We start from the raw sequence: 27,571 nt of genomic DNA on the forward strand, positions 1-27,571 counted from the left end.
AAGATTTCCAACTCAAAGGACAGCAAATATCTTCAACAAAATTTTAGAAGAAAACTTCCCAAACCTAAAGAAAGAGATGCCCATGGACATACAAGAAGCCTACAGAACTCTAAATAGACTGGACCAGAAAAGAAATTCCTCCCAACACATAATAATCAGAACAACAAATGCACTAAATAAAGATAGAATACTAAAAGCAGTAAGGGAAAAAGGTCAAGTAACATATAAAGACATGCCTATCAGAATTACACCAGATTTTTCACCAGAGACAATGAAAGCCAGAAGAGCCTGGACAGATGTTATACAGACACTAAGAGAACACAAATTCCAGCCCAGGCTACTATACCCAGCCAAACTCTCAATTACCATAGATGAGAAACCAAAGTATTCCACGACAAAACCAAATTCACACATTATCTTTCCAGGAATCCAGGCCTTCAAAGGATAAAAACAGAAAAAAACAATACAAGGATGGAAACCACATCCTAGAAAAAGCAAGAAGATAATCCCTCAAAAAACCTAAAAGAAGACAGCCTCGAAAACAGAATGCCAGCTTTAACAACAAAAATAACAGGAAGCAACAATTACCTTTCTTTAATATCTCTTAATATCAATGGGCTCAACTCCCCAATAAAAAGACATAGACTAACAGACTGGCTACACAAACAGGACCCAACATTTTGCTGCTTACAGGAAACTCATCAAAGAGAAAAAGATAGACACTACCTCAGAAAGAAAGGTTGGAAAACAATTTTCCAAGCAAATGGTCTGAAGAAACAAGCTGGAGTAGCCATTCTAATATCGAATAAAATCGACTTCCAACCCAAAGTCATCAAAAAAGACAAGGAGGGGCACTTCATACTCATCAAAGGTAAAATCCTCCAAGAGGAACTCTCAATTCTAAATATCTATGCTCCAAATACAAGGGCAGCCACCTTCACTAAAAACACTTTAGTAAAGCTCAAAGCACACATTGCATCTCACACAATAATAGTGGGAGACTTCAACACACCACTTTCACCAATGGACAGATCATGGAAGCAGAAACTAAACAGGGACACAGCGAAACTAACAGAAGTTAGGAAACAAATGGACTGAACAGATATCTACAGAACATATTATCCTAAAACAAAAGGATATACCTTCTTCTCAGCACCTCATGGTACCTTCTCCAAAATTGACCACATAATTGGTCACAAAACAAGCCTCAACAGATATAAAAATATTGAAATTGTCCCATGCATCCTATCAGATCACCATGGACTAAGGCTGAACTTCAACAACAAAATAAATAATAGAAAGCCAACATTCACGTGGAAACTAAACAACACTCTTCTCAATGATACCTTGGTCAAGGAAGGAATAAAGAAAGAAATTAAGGACTTTTTGGAGTTTAATGAAAATGAAGCCACAACATACCCAAACATATGGGACACAATGAAAGCATTTCTAAGAGGGAAACTCATAGCTCTGAGTGCCTCCAAAAAGAAACTAGAGAGAGCACACATTAACAGCTTGACAACACACCTAAAAGCTCTAGAACAAAAGGAAGAAAATTCACCCAAGAGGAGTAGACAGCAGGAAATAAACAAACTCAGGGGCAAAATCAACCATGTGGAAAGAAGAACTATTCAAAGAATCAACCAATTGAGGAGCTGGTTCTTTGAGAAAATCAACAACATAGATAAACCCTTAGCCAGACTCACTAGAGGGCACAGGGAAAGCATCCTAATTAACAAAATCAGAAATGAAAAGGGAGACATAACAACAGATCCTGAAGAAATCCAAAACAGCATCAGATCCTTCTACAAAAGGCTATACTCAACAAAACTGGAGAACCTGGATAAAATATACAAGTTTCTAGACAGATACAAGATACCAAAGTTAAATCAAGATCAGGTTAATGATCTAAACAGCCCGATAACCAGTAAAGAAATAGAAGCAGTCATTAATAGTCTCCCAACCAAAAAAAAAAAAAAAAAAAAAAAAAAAAGCCCAGGACCAGATGGGTTTAGTGCAGAGTTCTATAAGACCTTCAAAGAAGACCTAATCCCATTTCTTCACAAACTATTCCATAAATAGAAAAAAAAAGGTACTCTACCCAACTCATTCTATGAAGCCACAATTACTCTGATACCTAAACCATAAACCACAAAAAGACCCCACAAAGATAGAGAACTTCAGACCAATTTCCCTTATGAATATCAATGCAAAAATCCTCAATAAAGTTCTCGCTAACCGAATCCAAGAACACATCAAAACAATCATCCATCCTGACCAAGTAGGTTTCATCCCAGTGATGCAAGAATGGTTCAATATACGGAAATCCATCAACATAATCCAGTATATAAACAAACTCAAAGACAAAAACCACATGATTATCTCGTTAGATGCGGAGAAAGCATTTATAAAATCCAACACCCATTCATGATAAAAGTCTTGGAAAGATCAGGAATTCAAGGCCCATACCTAAACATGATAAAAGCAATCTACAGCAAACCAGTAGCCAACATCAAAGTAAATGGTGAGAAGCTGGAAGCAATCCCACTAAAATCAGGGACTAGACAAGGCTGTCCACTCTCTCCCTACCTATTCAACATTGTACTTGAAGTCCTAGCCAGAGCAATTAGACAACAAAAGGAGAACAAGGGGATAAAAATTGGAAAGGAAGAAGTCAAAATATCACTTTTTGCAGATGATATGATAGCATATATAAGTGACCCTAAAAATTCCACCAGAGAACTCCTAAGCCTGATAAACAGCTTCAATGAAATAGCTGGATATAAAATTAACTCAAACAAGTCAATAGCCTTTCTGTACACAAAGGATATACAGGCTGAGAAAGAAATTAGGGAAACAACACCCTTCTCATTAGTCACAAATAATATAAAATACCTTGGTGTGACTCTAACTAAGGAAGTGAAAGATCTGTATGATAAAAACTTCAAGTCGCTGGAGAAAGAAATTAAAGAAGATCTCATAAGATGGAAAGATCTCCCATGCTCATGGATTGGCAGGATCAATATAGTAAAAATGGCTATCTTGCCAAAAGCAATCTACAGATTCAATGCAATCCCCATCAAAATTCCAACTCAATTCTTCAACGAATTAGATAGAGCAATCAGGAAATTTATCTGGAATAACAAAAAACCTAAGATAGCAAAAACTCTTCTCAAGGATAAAAGAACCTCTGGTGGAATCACCATGCCTGAAACAAAAGCTTTACTACAGAGCAATTGTGATAAAAAGCGCATGGTACTGGAATAGTGACAGACAAGTAGACCAATGGAACAGAATTGAAGACCCAGATATGAACCCACACACCTATGGTCACTTGATCTTTGACAAGGGAGCTAAAACCATCCAGTAGAAAAAAGACAGCATTTTCAACAAATGGTGCTAGCACAACTGGAGGTTATCATGTAGTAGAATTCGAATTGATCCATTCCTATGTCCTTGTACTAAGGTCAAATCTAAGTGGATTAAGGAACTCCACATAAAACCAGAGACACTGAAAATTATAGAGGAGAAAGTAGGGAAAAGCCTTGAAGATATGGGGACAGGGGGAAAGTTCCTGAATAGAACAGCAATGGCTTGTGCAGTAAGATTGAGAATCGATAAATGAGACCTCATAAAGTTGCAAAGCTTCTGCAAGGCAAAAGACACCGTCAACAAGACAAAAAGACCACCAACAGATTGGGAAAGGATCTTTACCTATCCTAAATCAGATAGGGGACTAATATCCAACATATATAAAGAACTCAAGAAGGTGGGCTCCAGAAAATCAAATAACCCCATTAAAAATGGGTCTCAGTGATGAACAAAGAATTCTCACCTGAGGAATACCGAATGGCAGAGAAGCACCTGAAAAAATGTTCAATATCCTTAATCATCAGGGAAATAGAAATCAAAAGAACCCTGAGATTCCACCTCACACCAGTCAGAATGGCTAAGATCAACAATTCAGGTGACAGCAGATGCTGGCAAGGATGTGGAGAAAGAGGAAAACTCCTCCATTGTTGGTGGGATTGCAAGCTTGTACAACCACTCTGGAAATCAGTCTGGTGGTTCCTCAGAAAATTGGACATAGTACTACTGGAGGATCCCCCAATACCTCTCCTGGGCATATACACAGAAGATGTCCCAACCAGTAAAAAGGACACATGCTCCACTATTTTCAGAGCAGCCTTATTCATAATAGCCAGAAGCTGGAAAGAACCCAGACGCCCCTCAACAGAGGAATGGATACAGAAAATGTGGACATCTACACAATGGAGTACTACTCAGGTATTAAAAAGAATGAATTTATGAAATTCCTATTCAAATGGTTGGACCTGGAGGGCATCATCCTGAGTGAGGTAACCCAATCACAAAGGAACTCACACAATATGTACTCACTGATAAGTGGATATTAGCCCAGAAACTTAGGATACCCAAGACATAAGATACAATTTGCAAAACGCATGAAACTCAAGAAGAACGAAGACCAAAGTGTGGACACTTTGCCCCTTCTTAGAATTGGGAACAAAACACCCATGGAAGGAGTTACAGAGACAAAGTTTGGAGCTGTAACGAAAGGATGGACCATCTAGAGACTGCCATATCCTGGGATCCATCCCATAATCAGCTTCCAAATGCTGACACCATTGCACACACTAGCAAGATTTTGCTGAAAGGACCCAGATAGAGCTCTCTCTTGTGAGACTATGCCGGGGCCTAGCAAACACAGAAGTGGATGCTCACAGTTAGCTATTGGATGGATCATGGGGCCCCCAATGGAGGAGCTAGAGAAAGTACCCAAGGAGCTAAAGGATCTGCAATCCTATAGGTGCAACACATTACGAACTAACCAGTATCCCTGAGCTCTTGACTCTAGCTGCATATGTATCAAAAGATGTCCTGGTCGGCCATCACTGGAAAGAGAGGCCCATTAGACTTGCAAACTTTTTATGCCCCAGTACAGGGGAATGTCAGGGCTAAAAAGTGAGAGTGGGTGGTTAGGGGAGTGGGGGAGAGGGTATGGGGGACTTTCGGGATAGCATTGGAAATGTAAATGAGGAAAATACCTAATAAAAATACTTTTTAAAAAGTGATCAAAGGTGATATGACATTCAGACTGAATCACTATGACTAAGGAGAGGACAAAACTCTGAGAATGAAACATGTAAACTGTAGCTCATTGACTCTTGTGAGAGCCTCGCTGAGGATCATGTGTCCTCACAGTTCCCATGACATCAGTGGCCTTTAATTCTCAAGTATGTAATGACTTTGTGAACAGGAACATCTGAAGTCAAAGCCATTGATTTCTTACCAAAGGTCATGGCTTCAAAGCATTGTCCAGAAAACTCAATCTCTCTGAGTTTCTTGCAGGAAGCAAGCGCAGTCATGAGAGACTCACAATTTGAAAGGAAATCACATTTCAGATGGAAAACATGGAGATTTGGAAAGTTCTGGATGAATTTAACTGGAAAAGATGAAGGATGTTCAGAAATTAGAGAAGGCCACACATTTTTATTAGAATTGTGTTCTTGACCCATCAGCTGCAGCCACATTGATTAAACACGCAGTAGCACTGTGGCACAGTATCTAGGTGTCAGATGCCATTCATTGTGCTTGTGCTCAATTTACACAACTGACTAGTTAGCAGATGACATAGTGCAAGTTCCTGATCCTCTCTGGATCAGTTTTCTGTTCTTAAATTTCAAAATAAGGGCTTACCACGGAGTAACAATAGCCTCAGTCCCAGACATGTTAAACTTTTCCCTCAAGGTTTTGGGCAGAAGAGTCCAAGAGATTCCCCAAACAATACAGGCTTTGTTTGTTGTTCTTGGTTTGCTCCCAGACCTTGGAGGTAAGACGCTGTTAAAGACACCACTGCACTTGGAGGGATCAGAGTAGAAAAGATCGGAAAGCCTCCTCCCTGCCAATAGTTCTCTCTCTCCCTGTCTCTGTCACTCTCTCTCTGTCTCTGTCTCTCTCTCTCTCTCTCTTTCTCTTTCTCCCTCTCTCCCTCCCTTCTTCCCTCCCTCCCCCCTCTCTGCCTCTCTCCTTTATCCTCCCCCCATGCACATAAGTAGTCATGAATTTGAGAGTGAGTGGGGAAGACATGGAAGGAATGGGAGGAAGAATGTGCAGAAATGATATAAACATAGCACTAATGATTGAAATTCTAAAAAAGAAAAAAATTGAATGATGGCTCAGTAAAATTACCTTCAGCTTTTTAACCCTAATGTCTCTATGTTTGTATTCTCCATTTATGAATAAACATTCTATACAAAGTAACATGAAAGAAAGAATAGTTCTGTAACATAAATTGTGAGGTTTATTTTATATTTAAAATTTTTATTACATGTAATTATTTTTGTGTGTGTGCTTGCTAATGCATTCCCAAAACTTTTCTTTTCTTTTTGTTTCATGAGACAGAGCCTCACACTGTAGCTCAGACTAATCTAGAATTCAGTGGCTTTGAATTTAGGCCACCCTCTACCCTAGGTTCTCACAAGCTATTGTTTCAGGTATGGAGCACCAGGCCATCAGTAGTCTTTGGCATAGCACTTCTAGGTTCACTTAGTGTCCAGTGTTCCCCAAATCAAGTGGCCTATCAAACTTTAAAGCATTTTTCTAAAGGATGTATTTCAGAAACATGGTTGCACTGTCATCCATCATCCATGAGGCAGGAAAGAATGGGAAATTGTTCAGATTGTTACCAGTAAGATTTCCTTCTCCCTCAGCAAGCAGATGTGTAAGTGGTGATGTAAAAACAACTTAAAATCAAAATAAAAAAACTCTACAAATAATTTTGGAAAGAAAGATGAAGAAGAAGAAGAGGAAAAAGAAGAGGAAGAGGATGAGGTAAGAAGGAAAATCATGCTGTTTGAGATAAGCTGGCATAATCAGCAACAAAGAATGGAATGTAGCAGAAAGCAACTGCACATTACGAGGGCAGGACAGAGGGAAAGTCTCTTCAGAAAAGGGGGAGGAAGAAAGCTCAATCGTAAAAAAAAAAAAAAAAAAAAAAAAGTGCTTGGGAAAGACGTAGGAAGAACAAAAGGAAAGAATATTTTTCCCTGAGATAGGATGCAGAAAAGTTTCAGATTTATCACAGCTGGCTGCAGGGATGTGGATACATAAGCAGTGGCCTCTCTTGGCTGAAAAAAAACTTGAGAAAATCACTTAACATCTTTCTTTATGACTTAACATCCCCAGATGCACAGTGACCACAATCACAGTACCCTCTCTCACACAGTGAAGAGTGAATTATTCGTGAAGTGTTCAGAACAGTCCTTAGCATATAGTAAACACTCAAGATTTAAAATAAGTCTCCAAGAAAGGGTGATGTTCCCACAGTTCATGCTGTCAACCCCAGGGAAGTTTTGCCTAATGATGATTTAATGGTTCTAACAATTACTAGCCAACTAGCTTTTCCAGCTGGGACATGAACTGGAGATCAAGCACCATCCTTACCTAGTTTGGAGAGGTCAGACTCTGTAGAGGTTCTGATGGATAACTTCTCCATGTGATGGAGGTTCAGGAACTCTTCAGGAAGGACTGAGAGCACATCCGGTTTGCCATCTAGTCTCACACACAGTTCTTTCAGGCCCAGGAACTTGTGCAAGTTATGGAAGAGCTGATCTGGAAAGCAGCACAGAGTTCCCATCACTCAAGAGCCCAAGTGCAAGTTCTCAAGGTGCTGTGATCTTCAGCCATATTCATACTTCCAAGATGAAACTCCTCAGACATCCTAACGTCTGATTAGGAAGCACATGCATGAAGTTACTGCCAGCTGCAGCATCTGCTGATCATGGGCAGACTGTAGGGCAAGCCCTGTGCTGGTCTCTAGACTCACAAAAATAATTGACATCTCCCTTAGCAATAGTGTGGGAACACCTAATTTTGCAGATGCAAAAGCATGCACAGCTGGACTGCTTTCAACTCATAAAGGGTAAAAATTGGATTAACAACATGTGTATGAGCTAAAGCCATAGAACTATTAGAAGAAAAAGGTAATGTTCAGGACCTTGAACTTTATGATGATGGATCCTTAGATATGCTATAAAAAGCAGTAGCAAAAATTAGGCCTTGGGCAATGCTTGGTTATTAACTTGACTACTTTGAAAATTAATTAAAACCTTAATGACTGAGCACACCTGTGAGGCTTTATTCTCTAGTTAAAAATTCAAATTGGGAAGATCAACATCTACTTTGGACCTTTGAGTTGGGAAGATCCACCTTTACTCTGGATCATTCCTTCTCCTGGCAGCCTATATAAAGGACATGAGAGAAAGAAGCCCTCTCTCTCTCTCTGTGTCTCTCTCTGTCTCTCTCTGTCTCTGTCTCTCTCTGTCTCTGTCTCTGTCTCTCTCTGTCTCTCTCTGTCTCTCTCTCTGTGTCTCTCTCTGTCTCTGTCTGTCACTCTCTCTGTGTCTCTCTCTGTCTCTGTCTCTCTCTGCCTCTCTCTGTCTCTCTCTCTGTCTCTCTCTGTCTCTCTCTATCTGTCTCTCTCTCTCTCCCTGCTTGCTCTCCCTCTCACTAGCAAGTCCATTCCTACACTGGATTCATAGACTGTGTTTTGGTAGAGAGTCATTGTTGGACTAGTTGAACCACAGCCTGTAAGCCATTCTAAGAAATTCCCTTTCTCATTTTATATAAATACATTCTATAAAATTTCTACAAGTTCCTCTATCTGACCTCAACTATTAAAGACCTTATCAAAATTAACAATTGTTCATGCAGCAAAAACACACGCAAAGAGATGAAATTTCAGAACATAACAAAGAGATGAAAGTGACAATCTACAGAATGGAAGAAAATGTTTTTTGAGCCATGTGACTGATAAAGGTTTGATAGATTTATTTTTGTGGAACCCAGGGTCTTGCACATGGTAGACAAATACTCTGTCTATAACATAAGGGTTTAAATCCACAATACACAAAGTCCTCCTACAAGAGAACATCAATGATTCTGTCTTGTTTTCTTTGAGATAGATTTACTCTATAGCCTTGCCTGGCCCAGTGCAGATGATTCGACAGAATCAGTTCACATACAGTCCACCATCTATCAGTAACAAGCAGTTCAAGCATCCTTAAAAAGATCTTGAAAGATTAATACTGGTGGTAATGTTCTCCTAGTGTTGTCTGAGTTAACTGGAAACCCATTCTATGATCCAGGGCCTTCCACTGCCCCAAAACAGTGAGAGAGTTCAGGTCTCTCCTACCAAGACACATTCATGGCCTTGTGCCTGAGAAGTTCCCTTCATGTAAAGCTAAGAATGAGACACAGTGTCAAGCAGAGTGGTTATGGGAATACACTTGGGGATACCTGGTAACTGGTTTGTCTCTGAGACCTCGAGAGACTGCAGGGCAGGCAGGGTGAGAAGCAACTCCTGTTCTGCTCTGCTGAGCTCCAGCCTGGACATGGAACACTTGGTGACAGAGGCCTTACTCAGCTCCAGAGCTGGGCGGATGCTTTCAAGGAAGCCACTGCTGTTGAATAAATGGAACTCAATACTCTGTGAAGCTGAGAAGACTTCCATGAGGACCTGGAGCAGTGCTTGGTCTGCTGGACCCATGTTGTTCACTTGAACTTCCAGCTTGGGGATCTTGCATGGCTTGGGGGACAGATTCCAGTACCCTTCACTGATGTCTGGTAGGGCTCTGGGCCAGATATTTTCATAGTTTTTTATGATCTCCTCATCTTGAGCAAAATTTCTCCTCCATTCACTTACATGCTCAAAGGCAGATGTATACTCCTCATTTATAGCTGGTGGCTGTAAGTTTTCAAAATATGTCTTAAATGAATAATCTACATAAGATGACATTTTATTTCCATTTATGGAAACCTTTAAACTCCTCAACAGTAACAGGCTTTCTGGGTGGTCCCAAAAGTACTCTAAATTCAGTACTCTTAAAGCCAGTGTTCTTCCTCGAAGGAATTGCAAAATAAATGGAGAGCATTCAGCAACTGTGTTGCTTTCATAAGCAAAGATTAGAGCAAGGCGCAATAAATGTTCTGAAACGAATGAAGAGAAAGATTCAGGAGACACCAGCCACAACCCTCTAACAAACTGAAACCATAGAAAAGTTTGTGGATGGAGCTTCATGTAATCCTCATTTTCAGACATGTTCTCCAGTGACTCTTTCTCATCCACCAACTGAAGCAAATGAGATACAACTGTTGGCGCTGCCTTTGAGGAAGAGTGGCTGGAGACATAATACAAAAATATGTTAAAGGAGTTTATTGCCTTCAGAGGTGAGTCAATTTGTCTCAAATAATAAAGTCCAAGATCTTGGTCTTCCTGCCTATCTGAACTCAGGAGTTCAGTCAACCTCACGGCAGCAAGAAACTCCTGGAACAGAGGACCTAAAAATCGGTAGACTGGCCTCAGTCTCTGGGCGGTGAATTTGCTCATCAAGAAGGTGGTAAGCTTTACATCTTCATCAACTCCTGCCTCTGCCAGGTCATCACTATTGAACTCAAAGCACGATGAGAAAAGCCCTGTCAAGGCCAGCTGCCCACATGAGGACACAGTGGCCTGGAGAGACTCAGCTGTAGCTTTGTATTTTAAGGACAGGTATTGCATGTAGGAATGGAAAAGTGTCACATCTTGAAAGTCATCCTGGGCAGATGCATTTTGATTCCAGTCATTACATACTGCTGCTACGAAGAGAGGGGTCTTGTAAACTCCCTGTAAGTCTTTATTTTCACTAAAGTAAATTATAAGCTTTTCCACACAGATTATGTCATGTGAAAAAAACTTCCGTAACACAAAGACAGTATTATAGAAGGGAAACTCTTGGATCTCTAGACTTGTACCTAGGTATGGGCGGATGTCTCTGACCCTGTTTGTATGAACAGCGATCAATAAGCAGGTCCGGAACAAGTAGTTTTTTGTAATCAGTGTGTGTAGGGCTTGGGGGAGTGAGGCCAGCCCACTGTAGTCATCCAACAGGAACAGCACCTGGTGTTGTAACTGCTGGATGCTGCTGCTCAGACACACTTCACTAATGCAGCCTCCTGCCCCTAGGAGTTGGGTACAGATGATGTTGGCCAGTCCCTGATCTGGTGTGATGGAACTAAGGGAGAGGTAGAAGACCAGCTGGAACCTGTACAACAGGGGGCAGCATCCTGATGCCCAGAGAAAAGCTATCCTCTTCAGGAAGGTTGTCTTTCCACTTCCAGCTTCCCCCTCCACACACATGACAGAGCTGAGATTGGAGAAGACCTCTGGGATCGTCAGGGCCCCTTGCACAGGCTGGCTGACGTGCTTTGAAATGATGGACACATCACAGCCGAGCAAGTGGTCAGTGCCGAGGCTGGAGCACACTTCTGGCAAGTTCATGTGGCAGAAACTGGTTTTAGTGTAGGTGTCTCTCAGCTGCTCACTCAGACTCCTGGCCTCTTGAAACCACTGAGCTTCACTCCTACCCAAGTCTGTGGACAGAAGGAAGGTACAGGGGGGTATAGGGAGGTACACTTCGAATCTCTCTGGCAGCTTTGCTTGTCTGCTAAAGGTCATTAGGACTCTGCTCCACTGCACATGACACCTCCATACACCTGAGGTCCTCCCAGATCTTTTCATATCATCAGAATGCTGTCCAAGCCTCCCACTTGACCTGGGGGATTAGGCAGGATCCTGAAGAATACTCTGTCACCCTAGTTCCCTTCTGAGCTCTCAGGAGACCAGCTTGCTGCATGGTGCCTTTAATGCTGGCTGGTCTGGGTCTGACACAAGGACTCTGTTATTAGTCCTGCATTCACTCTCAGGAAGCCACAGGAATGCTCACTCTCTCATCCACACTTCCCTCCACCTCAGTGCTTTCCTCTCTAGCAGCTCCCTGGACAATTATAAATACACTTTCCTTTCAAATCCTATGGATGAATACCCAGAATCCCATGCTGCTTTTCAGTGCTTACCCACCACTGTAGAATGAACTGCTGCTGCATCATCATGGTTGCTTTCACGTGTGGTTTCCTTTGAAAAATAAATCCCTTATTACATCAAAATTTCATCAAAATTGGTGGAGCATTACATCATCATGGAAGATCTAAACATAGCTGCATCTTCAAAACAGGCATGCCCCCAACTGAGCAATATCTCTAGGCCTTGTAAGGTAGTTTTAATTCACATATATAAAGCACATATAAATATAAAGGTCATTGACTTGATAGCTCATATCCTGAAAAAAATGTGCCTTGTGGCTTCACAAGCTTGCATTTGGTTTCGTTCACAAAGCTTTCTCAATGGAACTGGAGTGCTTGCCCTGCATGCAAGTAGCCTTGAGTTCACTAAAAAAAGCCATATCAGCTGGGCTAACTTAACATTTTGAAGGCTGAGGCAGAAGATCACAAATTCCATATTCGCCCTGGCTACACAGTAAATTCAAGGTCAGCCTAGGCTACAAACTGAGAATCCACATCAAGCAAAAAAATCCAACCTAGTTAAATGGCACAAGTCTTAACAACTTAAAAGTTCAAGTAGAAAGTTAAGACTACTGCCTTCTGGAGAAGATGACAGATGGGATGCATTTAGTTTGCATGTTAGTCAAGTGTAAGTTCAAAAGGATCAGAGGGTAGACTTCTTATGAAAGAAGGGCTCAGTCATCCCTGTGAAGATCTCTCTATACTATCATATGGTAGATGCTTATTAAATACGTGTAGAATTGGTTTAATTATGATATATTTACAATCAACAATTGCTATTCACAATAGTGTTCAACCACAGGATCATATGCTGCTGAGTCAGAAGAGGGCAGTGTTCATTACCGTGGCTTCTGGAAGTGCATATTGGCTCTGAAGGGTTGGAATTACTTCTGCAGAGGACTTCAAGGTTTGAAGAAATACACATCTAAACAGAGAATGTAAAAGTCATAAAATTGGTTCTATGCAATTAAATATTCATATTGGGATTTTATCACATACACATATGTAAACACACACATTCAGAGAGAGAGAGAGAGAGAGAAAGAGAGAATGCATAGAACAAAGAATTAAATAGAAAGAACATTTCCAGTGATTCTGTCAGTGTTGTATCATAGAAGACTTTCATGGAGTTACAGAGACAAAGTTTGGAGCTGAGACGAAAGGATGGACCATCTAGAGACTGCCATACCTGGGGATCCATCCCATAATCAGCCTCCAAACCCTGACACCATTTCATACACTAGCAAGATTTTGCTGAAAGGACCCTGGTATAGCTGTCTCTTGTGAGGCTATGCCGGGGTTAAGCAAACACAGAAGTGGATACTCACAGTCAGCTATTGGATGGATCATGGGTCCCCCCAATGGAGGAGCTAGAGAAAGTAACCAAGGAGCTGAAGGGATCTGCAGCCCTATAGGTGGAACAACAATATAAAATAACCAGTACCTCCCAGAGCTCATGTCTCTAGCTGCATATGTATCAGAAGATGGCCTAGTCGGCCATCAGTGGAAAGAGAGGCCCATTGGTCATGCAAACTTTTTATATGCCTTAGTACAGGGGAACACCAGGGCCAAGAAGTGGGAGTGGGCTTGTAGGAGCATAGGGAGTTAGGGGGGACTCTTGGGATAGCATTGGAAATGCAAATGAAGAAAATACCTAATAAAATAATAATAATAAAAAAGAAGACATTCATACTGTGGCTCTCATGTGATCTGTAAAGTAATAGTGAGCACATGCTGAGAATATGGGATGAAGTAGAGTTAATGCCAGTCCAAGTATTAGTTAACATTAAAATGTACTTAAAGACTTGCAGACAATAACCCAGCCTGTGTAGGGCAAAGGCAGGATCTTATGGACTTGAGGCATGTTCAAAGTCAAGAGAAGTCATCTTGCTCACTCGGGAAAAAACTTGATGTGATCTTCCATTGGGTCGTCACCTTCTGCCCACTTCTCCAAACATCCTCCACAGGAAAAACACCGGACAATGTCCTTTTTGCCTAGAAAAAAAAGGAAAGGTGTCAGTTAAACAGCACATACAGCTGCCAACTCAGAAGAAGACAACTCCAGGTTATGCAGTATAATTATCCTACTTTCATCTCCAGGTGGATTCTGTGGCCAGGTCATTCAGGAGGCAACAGTTCACACAGGACTCATGGTCCTTCACTGGGGTGGTCAGTGCTTTGATAAAACCTTTCTCAAACCCACCATCCTGAATGACATGCCATCAGAATCTGGAACAGTAGCTAGATGAGTTTTCTGTCTGTTCTGGACACTAATGACATACTGGACATTCACAGACATAGGCAACCAAAACACAACTGTGTGCTCCGTAAATCAGAAAGAGTATATTTGAATATCATGTGCAAAACACGGGAGCAAATATAGGAGCTTTTATGTCAGTGAGATCATGAAGAACTACATGTCTTTCCTCATATTATTGCCAGGTATATTCCACAGGATAGTAAGAGCACATCACGCATGAGACAGTATTCTGAGGGAAGAATTCTAATGTGTCTGAGCCAAGGGATCTAACTAGAAATGGAAGATCCACATTCTTCCTCTCTTGAACCATGAAGGCACTGTACAGTTCAAGCAGAACAGCTTCCTTGTCTGTCTGGCCAAAGCTTCTGGGGTCTAGAGTTTACAACGAGTCTAGAATGGGAGTTGAAAAGTCAAGGGTGAGTGAATGTGAGGAGAGAGAACCTTCAGGGAGCCATCTCCCCAGCCCTGGGGAACCCCAACTCTTTAAATGGGCACTACTCGTAGTGGGAAAACAACATATTTCTTAGAAACTTTTAAAGGTAGGTTTATCCCTAAAAGTTCTGATTGAAGAAATATTAGGGAGCAGGGGAGGTGGTTTACTGGATAAGAGGGATTGGATATTGTCAGCCTAGACCTCAGCTGAGCACCAAGGGAGCTGTGGGAAAGTGGAGGTCTTATGGAGAAGTGAAAGGATCTATTAGGAATGATGGGGATTAGAACATCTAGTAGACAGGAAATATTGACTCACCAGTGTAGAAAAAGCCTGCTCTGACTAGAGCTTCAAAACCCACAGGTGATTCTTGGGGCCAGTCCTTAAACATGTCCATCCTTAGTTCTTCATTAGTGAAGACACTGTCATTGCAGTAAGCTCAGGAAAAAAAATGGAGGTAAGACCATCAGCTTTGATAGCAAAGTTCAAGTTAACTCTGGGTATCGTGTGTGTGTGTGTGTGTGTGTGTGTGTGTGTGTGTGTGTGTGTGTGTATTCACGCGTGTGCATTTGTGTTTGTGTAGTAATCTGATGACCTGTGCTTTCATCACCTTTGCAGGTGGTTGGAAAAACAGGAAGGAGACAGTTCTCCATACCCAAATACTGCTGGAAGAGATCTGCTTTCCCAATTTTTCGGATACACCTATGAGCACAGGTAAGACCACCACTTCTGCTCAAAATCCTGGCTCAAGAGGGCCCAGCCCAGAACCATCAGGACACAGGAATCAAGGAAGAGCTGAGGACAGTGTCCATCTGCACCCAGGAGCTGACCTTGTGCCATAGCTCTCCATACCCAAATTCATCCAAGAAAGAACTGGTCTATCAGGAATACTGACACACAGTCTTACAAGAAGGACAAGTCACAGTCAGAAACAGCAAGACCAGATAACACCAGAGATAATCAGATGGTGAGAGGCAAGGGCAAGAACATAAGCAACAGAAATCAAGGCTACTTGGCATCATCAGAACCCAGCTCTCCCACCACAGTGAGCCCTGGATACCCCAACACACCAGAAAGGCAAGACTCTGATTTAAAATCACATCTCATGATGATGATAGAGGACTTTAAGAAGGATATAAATAACTCCCTTAAAGATACACAGGAGAACACAGGAAAACAGGTAGATGCCCTTAAAGAGGAAAAACAAAAATCCTCTTAAAGAATTACAGGAAAACACAACCAAACAGGTGAAAGAATTGAACAAAAATCCAGGATCTAAAGCAGAAATAGAAACAATAAAGAAATCATAAAGGGAGACAACCCTGGAGATAGAAAACCTAGGAAAGAGATCAGGAGTCATAGATGCAAGCATCACCAACAGGATACAAGAGATAGAAGAGACAATCTCTATCAGGGGCAGAAGATGCCATAGAAAACATTGACACAACAGTCAAAGAAGACACAAAATGTAAGAAGCTCTTAACCCAAAACATCCTACATGCAGACACTAAACCCAGACACTATTGCAGATGCCAAGAGGTGCTTGCTGACATGAGCCTGATACAGCTGTCTCCTGAGAGGCTTTGCCAATTCCTGACCAATACAGATGTGGATGTACACTGCCAAACATTGGACTGAGCCCAGGGACCCCAATGGGGAAGTTAGGGCAAGGACTATAGAAGCTGAAAGGGTTTGCAACCTCATAGGAAGAACAACAATATCAACCAACCAGAACCCCCAGAATTCCCGGGGACTAAATCACCAACCAGAGAGTACACAGTGGGTACCCCTGGCTCCAGCTAGATATGAAGCAGAGGACTGCCTTATCTGGCATCACTGGGAGGGGAGCCCCTTGGTCCAGTAGAGGTCTGATGACCCAGGATAGGGACTAGGCCACTGAGGCAGGAGTGGGGGTGGGGGAGTGGAGCACCCTCATAAAGGCTGCGGGAAGGAGGAGGGGATAGGGTACTTGTGGAGGGGAAACTAGGAATGGGTATAACATTTGAAATGTAAACAAATAAAATAACCAATAAAAGTAAGAAAAAATAAAAATGAATATAATATAGTTTTTAAAAAGAAAAAAAGAAAAAGAAAAAGAAAACCAGGAAGGAATAAAAGATCCAAAAGCAAGTATGTTATAACTGCTGGAGCAGAGAGGCAAAGACTGGGGTACTCCACGCTTTCTATCCATTTCTGTATATGATTAACGTTTTAAAATGTAATGCAGGATTCATTCTCTCTCTGGGGCCTGGAAAGATGGCTCAGGGTTTAAGAGCACTGAGGACTCTTACAGAGTATGGGGTTCAATTCTTAGCTTTTAAAACTTATATGGAACATGATGTAAAAAAAGTAAATATTCATTGAGAGTTATTAATTTACATGTTACTTTTGAAAAATTTGTAAAGCTTAAGGCCTTGTAGTTCTGATGCATCTGCAAAGATCTTAAATGAATAAAGATGAACTGAAACCTGGGGTTGTGTGTTGTGGGTTGCCCTGATGCTGGTTGTATTTTGATGCTAATTCTGCTTGCTCAAGAAGGCTGCCCCCCAACCTCCCAAGCCCCCCCCCCCCCGAAAAGCAGTTGATCTCTTACTCAGGTGATCTCATGGGAACTTTCTCCCCATTTACTAGTCAATAAAGGCTGTGATTGGGCTGTGAAGGAGAAAGGTGGATGGAGTAGAAAGTGGGGGCAGGGACAGAGAGAAGGAGGAGGCGAGGGGACAGAGGAAGAGGAGGAAGTAAGCCTGGAGAAAACCACCTTCCTGGACAGGAAAAACTGCACGTAGCAAAAGGTCTCATAGCTGGCAGGTGGAAGAGGACAGCGATTTAGTACAGGGCTAGATCTCCCCAGTCTAGGCCTATAGCTCATAAATACAATAACGGAATTGTGGTTTTCATACACTCTTCTTTGGGTTGGAAATTACTGCAACAGTGAGTGGTAGGGCAGGGATAATTACTTTTGAATCAAGAAACAGACAAAGAGTCTGAGGTTTTACCTGATACCATAGGTAATTCTCTTCTGACCCAGGACTTCACAAAATGTTCTCCCTGAGGAAAGAAATTAGGTCTTTTAAATTGATTTATAAAATATACATGTATGTATGAGCTTCAACTGAAGATGAAATTCTATTAGAGCAACAGAGTTGTTGGTGAAACAAACCTTTAATTTTGGTTATATTGCTACTATTGTAGAAAAGAATTAAAAGGATATATATATATATACACACACTGTACCTGTCTTCAGACACCAGAAGAGGGCATTAGATCCCAATACAGATGGTTGTGAGCCATCATGTGGTTGCTGGGAATTGAACACAGGACTTCTGGGAGAGCAGTCAGTTCTCTTAACCACTGAGTCATCTATCTAGCCCTTGGAAAATTTTTTATTCAGTGCAAAACAATAGTGAGTGTTATATACTTGTAGCCAAGTGGAAACCACAGTCAAGGTCACTCATACAAAACACCCAGCTGAAAAACAGAACTAGATTACCTACTGCAGATACATTTTAATTAGTGCAGAATTAAGACACAGAGAGGAGCAAACTTCAGAGGCACCTGCCAATTAAACAATGTGCTATCTAGGGAAACTTCACTAAGGGGTGTGTGTGTGTGTGTGTGTGTGTGTGTGTGTGTGTGTTTTATTTTATTTTATTTTATTTTATTTTATTTTTGTTTGTTCCTGAAGAAGAGCCCTCTTTCCTGATTTTTCACACCATGTTCTCATCAAAGGGCAGGCAGAAACAGTCCAAAGCCAGCCAGAAAACAAAACAGAACAACCCAATACTAGAAGATTCTAGCTTAGCAAGACAATGAGCTAACCTTGCCACACTCTGTGGGTAAGAGGCAGAAGGATGAAGGAGAAAGGAAGAAAGTCACAGAAACCATAAAAAACAAAAACAAAAACAAAAACATTTGGGGGCTGGAGACATGGCTCAAAAGCTATGAGCATCGACTGCTCTCCCAGAGGTTCTGAGTTCAATCCCCAGCAACCACAAGGTGGCTCACAACCATCTGCAATGGGATCTGATGCCCTCTTCTGTTGTGCCTGAAGACAGCTACTATATACTTATATACATAAAATAAATCTTAAAAATAAACAAACAAAACACCTCACCTCAGACATTAGGCAGTAAGAAGATTTTGGAAAAAGTTGGCTGTTGTAAATTACCGTTACATGAACAAATCCCTCGTAGTCTTGAATATACTGGGCAATTTCCTCTGAGGATTTCTTACTTTGAAGAAATTCACATCTGTAACAAAAAGCACAATTGACCATTTTTCCAATAGTGTAATAGACATGTCCTCTATCACAATGTATATTTCTAATGTGTTAATCATTTTTGGACATTTTTAGTTTTAAAACTTTTTATTTGGATAGCCCGGCCTGATCCGGGGCTCAAGTCCCTTCCGGCCCACTGCAGCACCAGGGTCCCTGGCCCGGGGAGTCTCCAGACACCCGCAAGGACCCACACAGGACCCTCCACGGGATCTTAAAACCTAAGGTGAGTGGAACACAACTTTTGCCAGGAGGCAGGTTCGAACACCAGAGATCTGGGCACCTTCACTGCAAGAGGAGAGCTTGCCTGCAGAGAGTACTCTGACCACTGAAACTAATGATAGAGCTAGCCTCCCAGGTCTGCTGATAGAGGCTAACATAATCACCTGAGGAACAAGCTCTAACCAGAGACAAAGATAACAACTAGCTCCAGAGAATACCAGATGGCAAAAGGCAAATGTAAGAATCCTACTAACAGAAATCAAGATCACTCACCATCATCAGAACGCAGCACCCCCACCCCACCTAGTCCTGGGCACCCCAGCAGAACCGAAAAGCTAGAGCTAGATTTAAAAACATATCTCATGATGATGGTAGAGGACATCAAGAAGGACTTTAATAACTCACTTAAAGAAATACAGGAGAGCACTGCTAAAGTGTTACAAGTCCTTAAAGAAAAACAGGAAAACACAACCAAACAGGTAGAAGTCCTTATAGAAAAACAGGAAAACAAATCCAAACAGGTGATGGAAATGAACAAAACCATACTAGACCTAAAAAGGGAAGTAGACACAATAAAGAAAACCCAAAGTGAGGCAACACTGTAGATAGAAACCCTAGGAAAGAAATCTGGAACCATAGACGTGAGCATCAGCAACAGAATACAAGAGATGAAAGAGAGAATCTCAGGTGCAGAAGATTCCATAGAGAACATCGGCTCAACAATCAAAGAAAATGGAAAATGCAAAAAGACCCTAACTCAAAACATCCAGGAAATCCAGGACACAATGAGAAGACCAAACCTATGGATAATAGGAGTGGATGGGAATGAAGATTTCCAACTCAAAGGACAGCAAATATCTTCAACAAAATTATAGAAGAAAACTTCCCAAACCTAAAGAATGACATGCCCATAAACATACAAGAAGCCTACAGAACTCCAAATAGACTGGACCAGAAAAGAAATTCCTCCCGACACATAATAATCAGAACAACAAATGCACTAAATAAAGAGAGAATATTAAAAGCAGTAAGGGAGAAAGGTCAAGTAACATATAAAGGCAGGCCTATCAGAATTACACCAGACGTTTCACCAGAGACTATGAAAGCCAAAAGAGCCTGGACAGATGTTATACAGACACTAAGAGAACAAAAATTCCAGCCCAGGCTACTATACCCGGCCAAACTCTCAATTACCATAGATGGAGAAACCAAAGTATTCCACGACAAAACCAAATTCACACATTATCTTTCCATGAATCCAGGCCTTCAAAGGATAATAACAGAAAAAAACCAATACAAGGACGGAAATCACGCCCTAGAAAAAGCAAGAAGATAATCTCTCAACAAACCTAAAAGAAGACAGCCACAAGAACAGAATGCCAACTCTAACAACAAAAATAAAAGGAAGCAACAATTACTTTTCCTTAATATCTCTTAATATCAATGGACTCAATTCCCCCCAAAAAAAGACATAGACTAACAGACTGGCTAAACAAACAGGACCCAACATTCTGCTGCTTAAAGGAAACCCATCTCAGGGAAAAAGACAGACACTACCTCAGAGTGAAAGGCTGGAAAACAATTTTCCAAGCAAATGGTCTGAAGAAACAAGCTGGAGTAGCTATTCTAACATCGAATAAAATCGACTTCCAACACAAAGTCATCAAAAAAGACAAGGAGGGACACTTCATACTCATCAAAGGTAAAATCCTCCAAGAGGAACTCTCAATTCTGAATATCTATGCTCCAAATTCAAGGGCAGCCACATTCATTAAAGACACTTTAGTAAAGCTCAAAGCACACATTGCACCTCACACAATAATAGTGGGAGACTTCAACACACCACTTTCAGCAATGAACAGATCGTGGATACAGAAACTAAACAGGGACACTATGAAACTAACAGAAGTTATGAAACAAATGGATCTGACAGATATCTACAGAACATTTTATCCTAAAACAAAAGGAAATACCTTCTTTTCAGCATCTCATGGGACCGTCTCCAAAATTGACCATAAAATTGGTCACAAAACAGGCCTCAACAGATACAAAAATATTAAAATTGTCCCATGCATCCTATCAGACCACCATGGCCTAAGGCTGATCTTCAATAACAACATAAATAATGGAAAGCCAACATTCACGTGGAAACTGAACAACACTCTTCTCAATGATACCTTGGTCAAGGAAGGAATAAAGAAAGAAATTAAAGACTTTTTAGAGTTTAATGAAAATGAAGCCACAACATACCCAAACCTATGGGACACAATGAAAGCATTTCTAAGAGGGAAACTTATAGCTCTGAGTGCCTCCAAGAAGAAAGTGGGGAGAGCACACCCTAGCAGCTTGACAACACATCTAAAAGTTCTAGAAAAAAGGAAGCAAATTCACCCAAGAGGAGTAGATGGCAGGAAATAATCAAACTCAGGGGTGAAATCCAGCAAGTGGAAACAAGAAGAACTATTCAAAGAATCAACCAATTGAGGAGCTGGTTCTTTGAGAAAATCATCAAGATAGATAAACCCTTAGCCAGACTCACTAGAGGGCACAGGGACAACATCCTAATTAACAAAATCAGAAATGAAATGGGAGACATAACAGTTCCTGAAGAACTCCAAAACACCATCAGATCCTTCTACAAAAGGCTATACTCAACAAAACTGGAAAACCTGGATGAAATGGACAAATTTCTAGACAGATACCAGGTACCAAAGTTAAATCAGGATCAAGTTAACGATCTAAACAGTCGCATATCCCCTAAAGAAATAGAAGCAGTCATTAATAGTCTCCCAGCCAAAAAAAAGCCCAGGACCAGATGGGTTTAGTGCAGAGTTCTACCAGACCTTCTAAGAAGATCTAAGTCCAGTTCTGCACAAGCTATTCCACAAAATAGAAGTAGAGGGAACTCTACCCAACTCATTCTATGAAGCCACAATTACTCTGACACCTAAGCCACAGAAAGATCCAACAAAGATAGAGAACTTCAGACCAATTTCCCTTATGGATATCGATGCAAAAATCCTCAATAAAATTCTCGCTAACCGAATCCAAGAACACATCAAAGCAATCATCCATCTTGACAAAGTAGGTTTTATTCCAGGGATGCAGGGATGGTTTAATATACGAAAATACATCAATGTAATCCATTATATAAACGAACTCAAAGAAAAAACCACATGATCATCCTGTTAGATACGGAAAAAGCATTCCACAAGATCCAACACCCATTCATGATAAAAGTATTGGAAAGATCATGAATTCAAGGCCCATACCTAAACATGATAAAAGAACCTCTGGTGGAATAACCATGCCTGACCTAAAGCTTTACTACAGAGCAATTGTGATAAAAACAGCATGGTACTGGTATAACGACAGAAAAAGTAGACCAATGGAATAGAATTGAAGACCCAGAAATGAACCCACACACCTATGGTCACTTGATCTTCGACAAGGGAGCTAAAACCATCCAGTGGAAGAAAGACAGCATTTTCAACAAATGGTGCTGGCACAACTGGTTGTTATCATGTAGAAGAATGTGAATCGATCCATTCCTATCTCCTTGTACTAAGGTCAAATCTAAGTGGATCAAGGAACTTCACATAAAACCAGAGACACTGAAAATTATAGAGGAGAAAGTGGGGGAAAGCCTCAAAGATATGGGCACAGGGGAAAAATTCCTGAATAGAACAGCAATGGCTTGTGCTGTAAGATCGAGGATTGACAAATGGGACCTCATGATACTGCAAAGCTTCTGCAAAGCAAAAGACACCGTCAATAAGACAAAAAGGCCACCAACAGATTGGGAAAGGATCTTTACCTATCTTAAATCAGATAGAAGACTAATATCCAATATAAATAAAGAACTCAAGAGGGTGGGCTCCAGAAAGTCAAATAACTCCCTTAAAAGATGGGGCTCAGAGCTAAACAAATAATTTTCACCCGAGGAATACCGAATGGCAAAGAAGCACCTGAAAAAATGTTCAACATCCTTAATCATCAGGGAAATGCAAATCAAAACAACCCTGAGATTCCATCTCACACCAGTCAGAATGGCTAAGATCAAAAATTCAGGTGACAGCAGATGCTGGTGAGGATGTGGAGAAAGGGAACACTCCTCCATTGTTGGTGGGATTGCAAGCTTGTACAACCACTCTGGAAATCAGTATGGCGGTTTCGCAGAAAATTGGACATAGTACTACCGGAGGATCCAGCAATACCTCTCCTGGGCATATATCCAGAAGATGTCCCAAACGGTAAGAAGGACACATGCTCCACTATGTTCATAGCAGCCTTATTTATAATAACCAGAAGCTGGAAAGAACCCAGATGCCCCTCAACAGAGGAATGGATACAGAAAATGTGGTACATTTACACAATGGAGTACTACTCAGCTATTAAAAAGAATGAATTTATGAAATTCCTAGCCAAATAGATGGACCTGGAGGGCATCATCCTGAGTGAGGTAACACATTCACAAAGGAACTCACACAATATGTACTCACTGATAAGTGGATATTAGCCCACTTATTAGTTGATCACACTGTTTGAGTAGTTTTAGAGGTGCAGCCGTGCTGGAGGAAGTATGTTCCTGGGGGGAAGACTCTCCTGCTATTCTCAATGTGCTCCCTCTCCTAGATGCTTGCTATTACAGATGTGAGTTCTCATTTCTCCTCTGGCCACCATGCCTGTCAATTGCTGCCGTGAGTCTCTGCCACGACAGACTTTCATTCCTTCATAACCTTAACTCAAGTAAACATTTTCTTTTATTAAAAACAAAACAAAACTTTTTATTTGATGTACTTTTGTTAACTTTCTATGGATTCTTTGTGAATATTAAATCATATACCCCAATCCCACTTATGTCCCTATCCCTTTGTATCTGCCCTTGCAACTGCCCTCCTAAGAGAAAATCAAAAAATAAAATGAAAACAAAAGTTTGTTGTGGAAGCTGTGATATGTCACAGTGTGTCCCATAGTGTGCCCTGTAGTCCACATATCTTTCCTTGCAAATGTTCACTGTAAGGAGCCATTGGTCTGTTTCAAGTACTGCTACACTGTGAGTACTAGATCCTCACCAGGATTCCTCAGGGATATTGTGGTATTGCTCTGTGCCGTGGAGATCCTGCAGCCTTGGACCTGCAGAACCAGCCCCTTCACATGCTTCAGAAGTTCATAGATGGAATAGATGTTGGGTTGGACCAACTCAAAGCCCTGGATCTGGGAGTGGGTACTAACTGAGCTAGGTGGTTAGCCTGCCAGATCTCCTGCACCCACATCACCAAGGTGAGATCCCCAACACTGCCTTGGTTAGCCCACCCAATGTAAGGGGCAGGGCCAGCTTTTCTGCTCTCACACATCCTCAGGGCCAGCTCTACTGTGCTGCCCAGGCCATGTGCAGGGCCCACTCTCACATGCTGCAGCCAGTGAGGGGCAGGGAATGCTCTCCCATTCTCATGACCTCAGGGTCAGCTCTCTCACGTTGCCCAAGTTAGGAGTAGGGCCAGCTCTCCAGCTTGCCCCAGGCAGCAAGGAGTGGATGGGAGGGAGCATCTTACCTGAGACCCCACACTATCATATGGCCAGTGAGGGGTGAGGCCGGCTCTCCCAAGCTCATGCCCTTGGAGCTGGCTCATCTGCAACCCATGAAACCAAGGTCAGCTCTACTGTGCTTTCTGAGAGAGGTGCCAGGCTGCTCCCTACTGCCCTAGCCAGGCAGAGACAAGGACAGTTCTCTCAAGTGCAGCAGTTAGTGACATATGGGGCCAGCTCTACACAGCCCTCAAACTCCAAAAGGCTCCAGGCCTCATACCTTAGCAGCAGCAGGGGCCAGGACCTCAACACAGTCTCAGGTGGCATCACCAGCTGTTCATCTCAGGCTGATCTAGGAAGGGACAGAGGACTAGTGTGTGTGTGTGTGTGTGTGTGTGTGTGTGTGTGTGTGTGTGTGTGTGTGTGTGTGTGTTTGTGTGTGTGTAAATGGGAGGGTGGTGTCAGGTAGGCAAGAATATTGTGTTACTGTGTCAACAAAAATGGTTTGAGGTTTAAAAAAATGAGGGGAAAATGATCAGGAAAATGCCCTCCTCCATCAGCTTTTGGCTTCCTAAGCCCACACATGTACATACACATATACTCTCCATACAAACACACACTAGATTCATCACACACATACATCTATATAAGATATTAACTAAGTTTAGGGGAGCTGTTTAAGTTCAAGTGATTCAGAATTTTCACACTTTGACAAAGTCTTGCTTGAGAAGATCTCCAGTTATCCTAATTCAGGTAAGGGAATGTTATAAATCTCAAAGAGAAGCTCCAAGAATGTGGCCCTTTGGTCTCTAGTTTTGTTTTGCTTTTTTAAAACCTGACCCTGAGGATTGGGAGAGATAACTCAGAAGTTAAGAGCAGTGGCTGCTCTTCCAGAGGACCTGGGTTCAATTCCCAGCACCCACATGGCAGCTCACACCAGTCTCTAACTCCAATTCCAGGGCTTCTGACACCTCAACACAGACATGTGGGCAAGACACCAATGAACATAAAATTAAACAAACAAGCAAACAAACAAACAAACCAAAACCATGAAATTGGCTAAAGTTGGAGTGGTGACTCCTGTGGTTTAGAGCAATAGCAGCTGTTCTTCCACAGGAACTGAGGTGGGTTCTAAAAACCCACATAACTGCTCACAAGCATCTGTAACCCCATATGCGGGAGCTCTGATGCCCTCTTTTGGGATCTGTGGTATACACACACACACACACACACACACACACACACACAAATGCACGCACACACAGATACACACACACACACGCTCGAGTGCATGCTTTTGTGTGCACATGTAGCATAAATCATTTAAAACATTTTTTTTAAGTGGGACACTTTAAGAATAAAGCAGTTGAAGCTCACTTGGGGAACCACTTGGCATGCTCCTTCCAGGGGTCATCTCCTTCTTCCCAGTTGCCCAAGCTTCCGCCACAGGAGAAACACTGCACAGTGTCCCTTTTACCTACAGATGCAGGAAAGGGTGTGACTGGCGGGCAATGGCACCAGCTGTGTCTTGGAGCTGGCTATACTGCACCAGAACAAGACAGACTCCAGCATGCCTGTTCTATGTAGGGGTAACAGAAGTGCTCTAGCACTCAGCCATACCCACAGCCCACTGCTGGTACATTTAAGGTCTATATTTGAAGAAAAGTTACATTTTACTTAAATACACAGGCAAGTACATGGCTGCATGTGTGTATGTATATGTATAGATATATAGCAAACCAATAATGCTACACTAAATATATATTAAAGCAGAAGGAAATTTGTTACTTAAAATTTAATGAACTACATCTTATGTCTAATATAACACGCTTCATCAGTGAATGCTCACTTACAAAATATTGCTCACAAAATGGAACCTAAACTTTCAATACCTCAGAAATGCCTCACAAAATGGAATCCAATTACCTGTAAAGACAAAGCCAGCTGCTGACAGTGCACGTGGTGATGTCCCATGGGCATAAAATGGCCAGTCCTCAAAGGACTCCAGTCTGGCCTCCTCTTCATGGTACCTTGCTTTGCCACCTCTCAGCATCTTCTCTGGACTCTTCACCCGGATGTCATACTTGCCAATGTTACCAACATCTTTTCCCTGAAGGAACTCACATTCTGGTCGTAATTTCTTGTGTCTCTCTATGGGAAGCTTCCTGAGGCTGTTACCAAAGAGGATCAAGCTACAGCAAAAGCACTGAACCCCAAGTTTCACCCCTGTGTGGTAAAACCCAGCAGCTGCCATCTCCTGTGGCGTCCATGATCTGAACGTGTCATAGGACTCAAAGGTCTTTAGTCGTTTGGCTTCACTGCGCATCTGTGAGTTAAAACCTTTCTTCATTTTCATCCGTTCTTTATGGTCTTCTTCTTCTTGGCTCTTTGCCAGCTGAACTAGATTCATCCCGAAACGAGCAGAGAGCTCAGCGAGAAATTCATAATCAATCTCAGAAATCCGATCCTCGGAGGACTCCCCATGCTCAGCCATTTTCTAAAGGGGAAAGGTGAGCAGTTCTTGGGTGTTCGAGGCAGCTCTCAAGTTCTTATGATGAGCACAATGACCAAAGCTTCACAGGGGGTGGGGTTTATTTCTCCTCCCAAGCATGGTTCATCTGCAAGGGAAGTCAAGGCTGGAAGAACTGGAGGCAAGAGCTAGTGCAGAGATTGTGGAAGGATGCTGCTCACAGGCTTACTCTCTGTGGTTTCTTACCTTGCTTTCTTTCTGTTTTTAATTATCTATTTATTTTGGTTTTCAAGGCAAGCTTTCTCTGTGTGGCCCTGGCTGTCCTGGAACTCATTCTGTAGATCAGGGAGGCATCAAAGTCAGAGATTTTCCTGCCTCTACCTCGGGAATGCTGGGATTAAAGGTTTGTGCCAGGATGCCACACTTAGCCCAGGGGTGGCACCACTGCCCTCTCGCATCAATTTC

At 41.9% G+C, this 27,571-nt stretch overlaps 1 protein-coding gene across 1 annotated transcript in view; it reads right to left on the bottom strand.

The window, feature by feature from the left end:
- The window catches only part of Naip6 (NLR family, apoptosis inhibitory protein 6), a 35,496-nt gene extending 8,301 nt beyond the window's left edge, over positions 1-27,195 (bottom strand). The window contains exons 1-11 of the mRNA NM_010871.2: positions 26,563-27,195; positions 26,014-26,113; positions 18,778-18,859; positions 17,606-17,657; positions 14,928-15,047; positions 13,815-13,914; positions 12,763-12,844; positions 11,914-11,971; positions 9,319-11,430; positions 7,465-7,632; positions 5,312-5,464 (exon numbers count right to left, since the gene is read on the bottom strand). Coding sequence (NP_035001.2) covers positions 5,312-5,464; positions 7,465-7,632; positions 9,319-11,430; positions 11,914-11,971; positions 12,763-12,844; positions 13,815-13,914; positions 14,928-15,047; positions 17,606-17,657; positions 18,778-18,859; positions 26,014-26,113; positions 26,563-27,130 — 3,595 coding nt within the window. The 5' untranslated portion in view covers positions 27,131-27,195. The remainder of the gene's footprint in view (positions 1-5,311; positions 5,465-7,464; positions 7,633-9,318; positions 11,431-11,913; positions 11,972-12,762; positions 12,845-13,814; positions 13,915-14,927; positions 15,048-17,605; positions 17,658-18,777; positions 18,860-26,013; positions 26,114-26,562) is intronic.
- Positions 27,196-27,571: the final 376 nt, after the last annotated feature.

The sequence above is a fragment of the Mus musculus genome, chromosome 13, assembly GCF_000001635.26.
Source record: "Mus musculus strain C57BL/6J chromosome 13, GRCm38.p6 C57BL/6J".
In the NCBI taxonomy this organism is placed as follows: domain Eukaryota; kingdom Metazoa; phylum Chordata; class Mammalia; order Rodentia; family Muridae; genus Mus; species Mus musculus.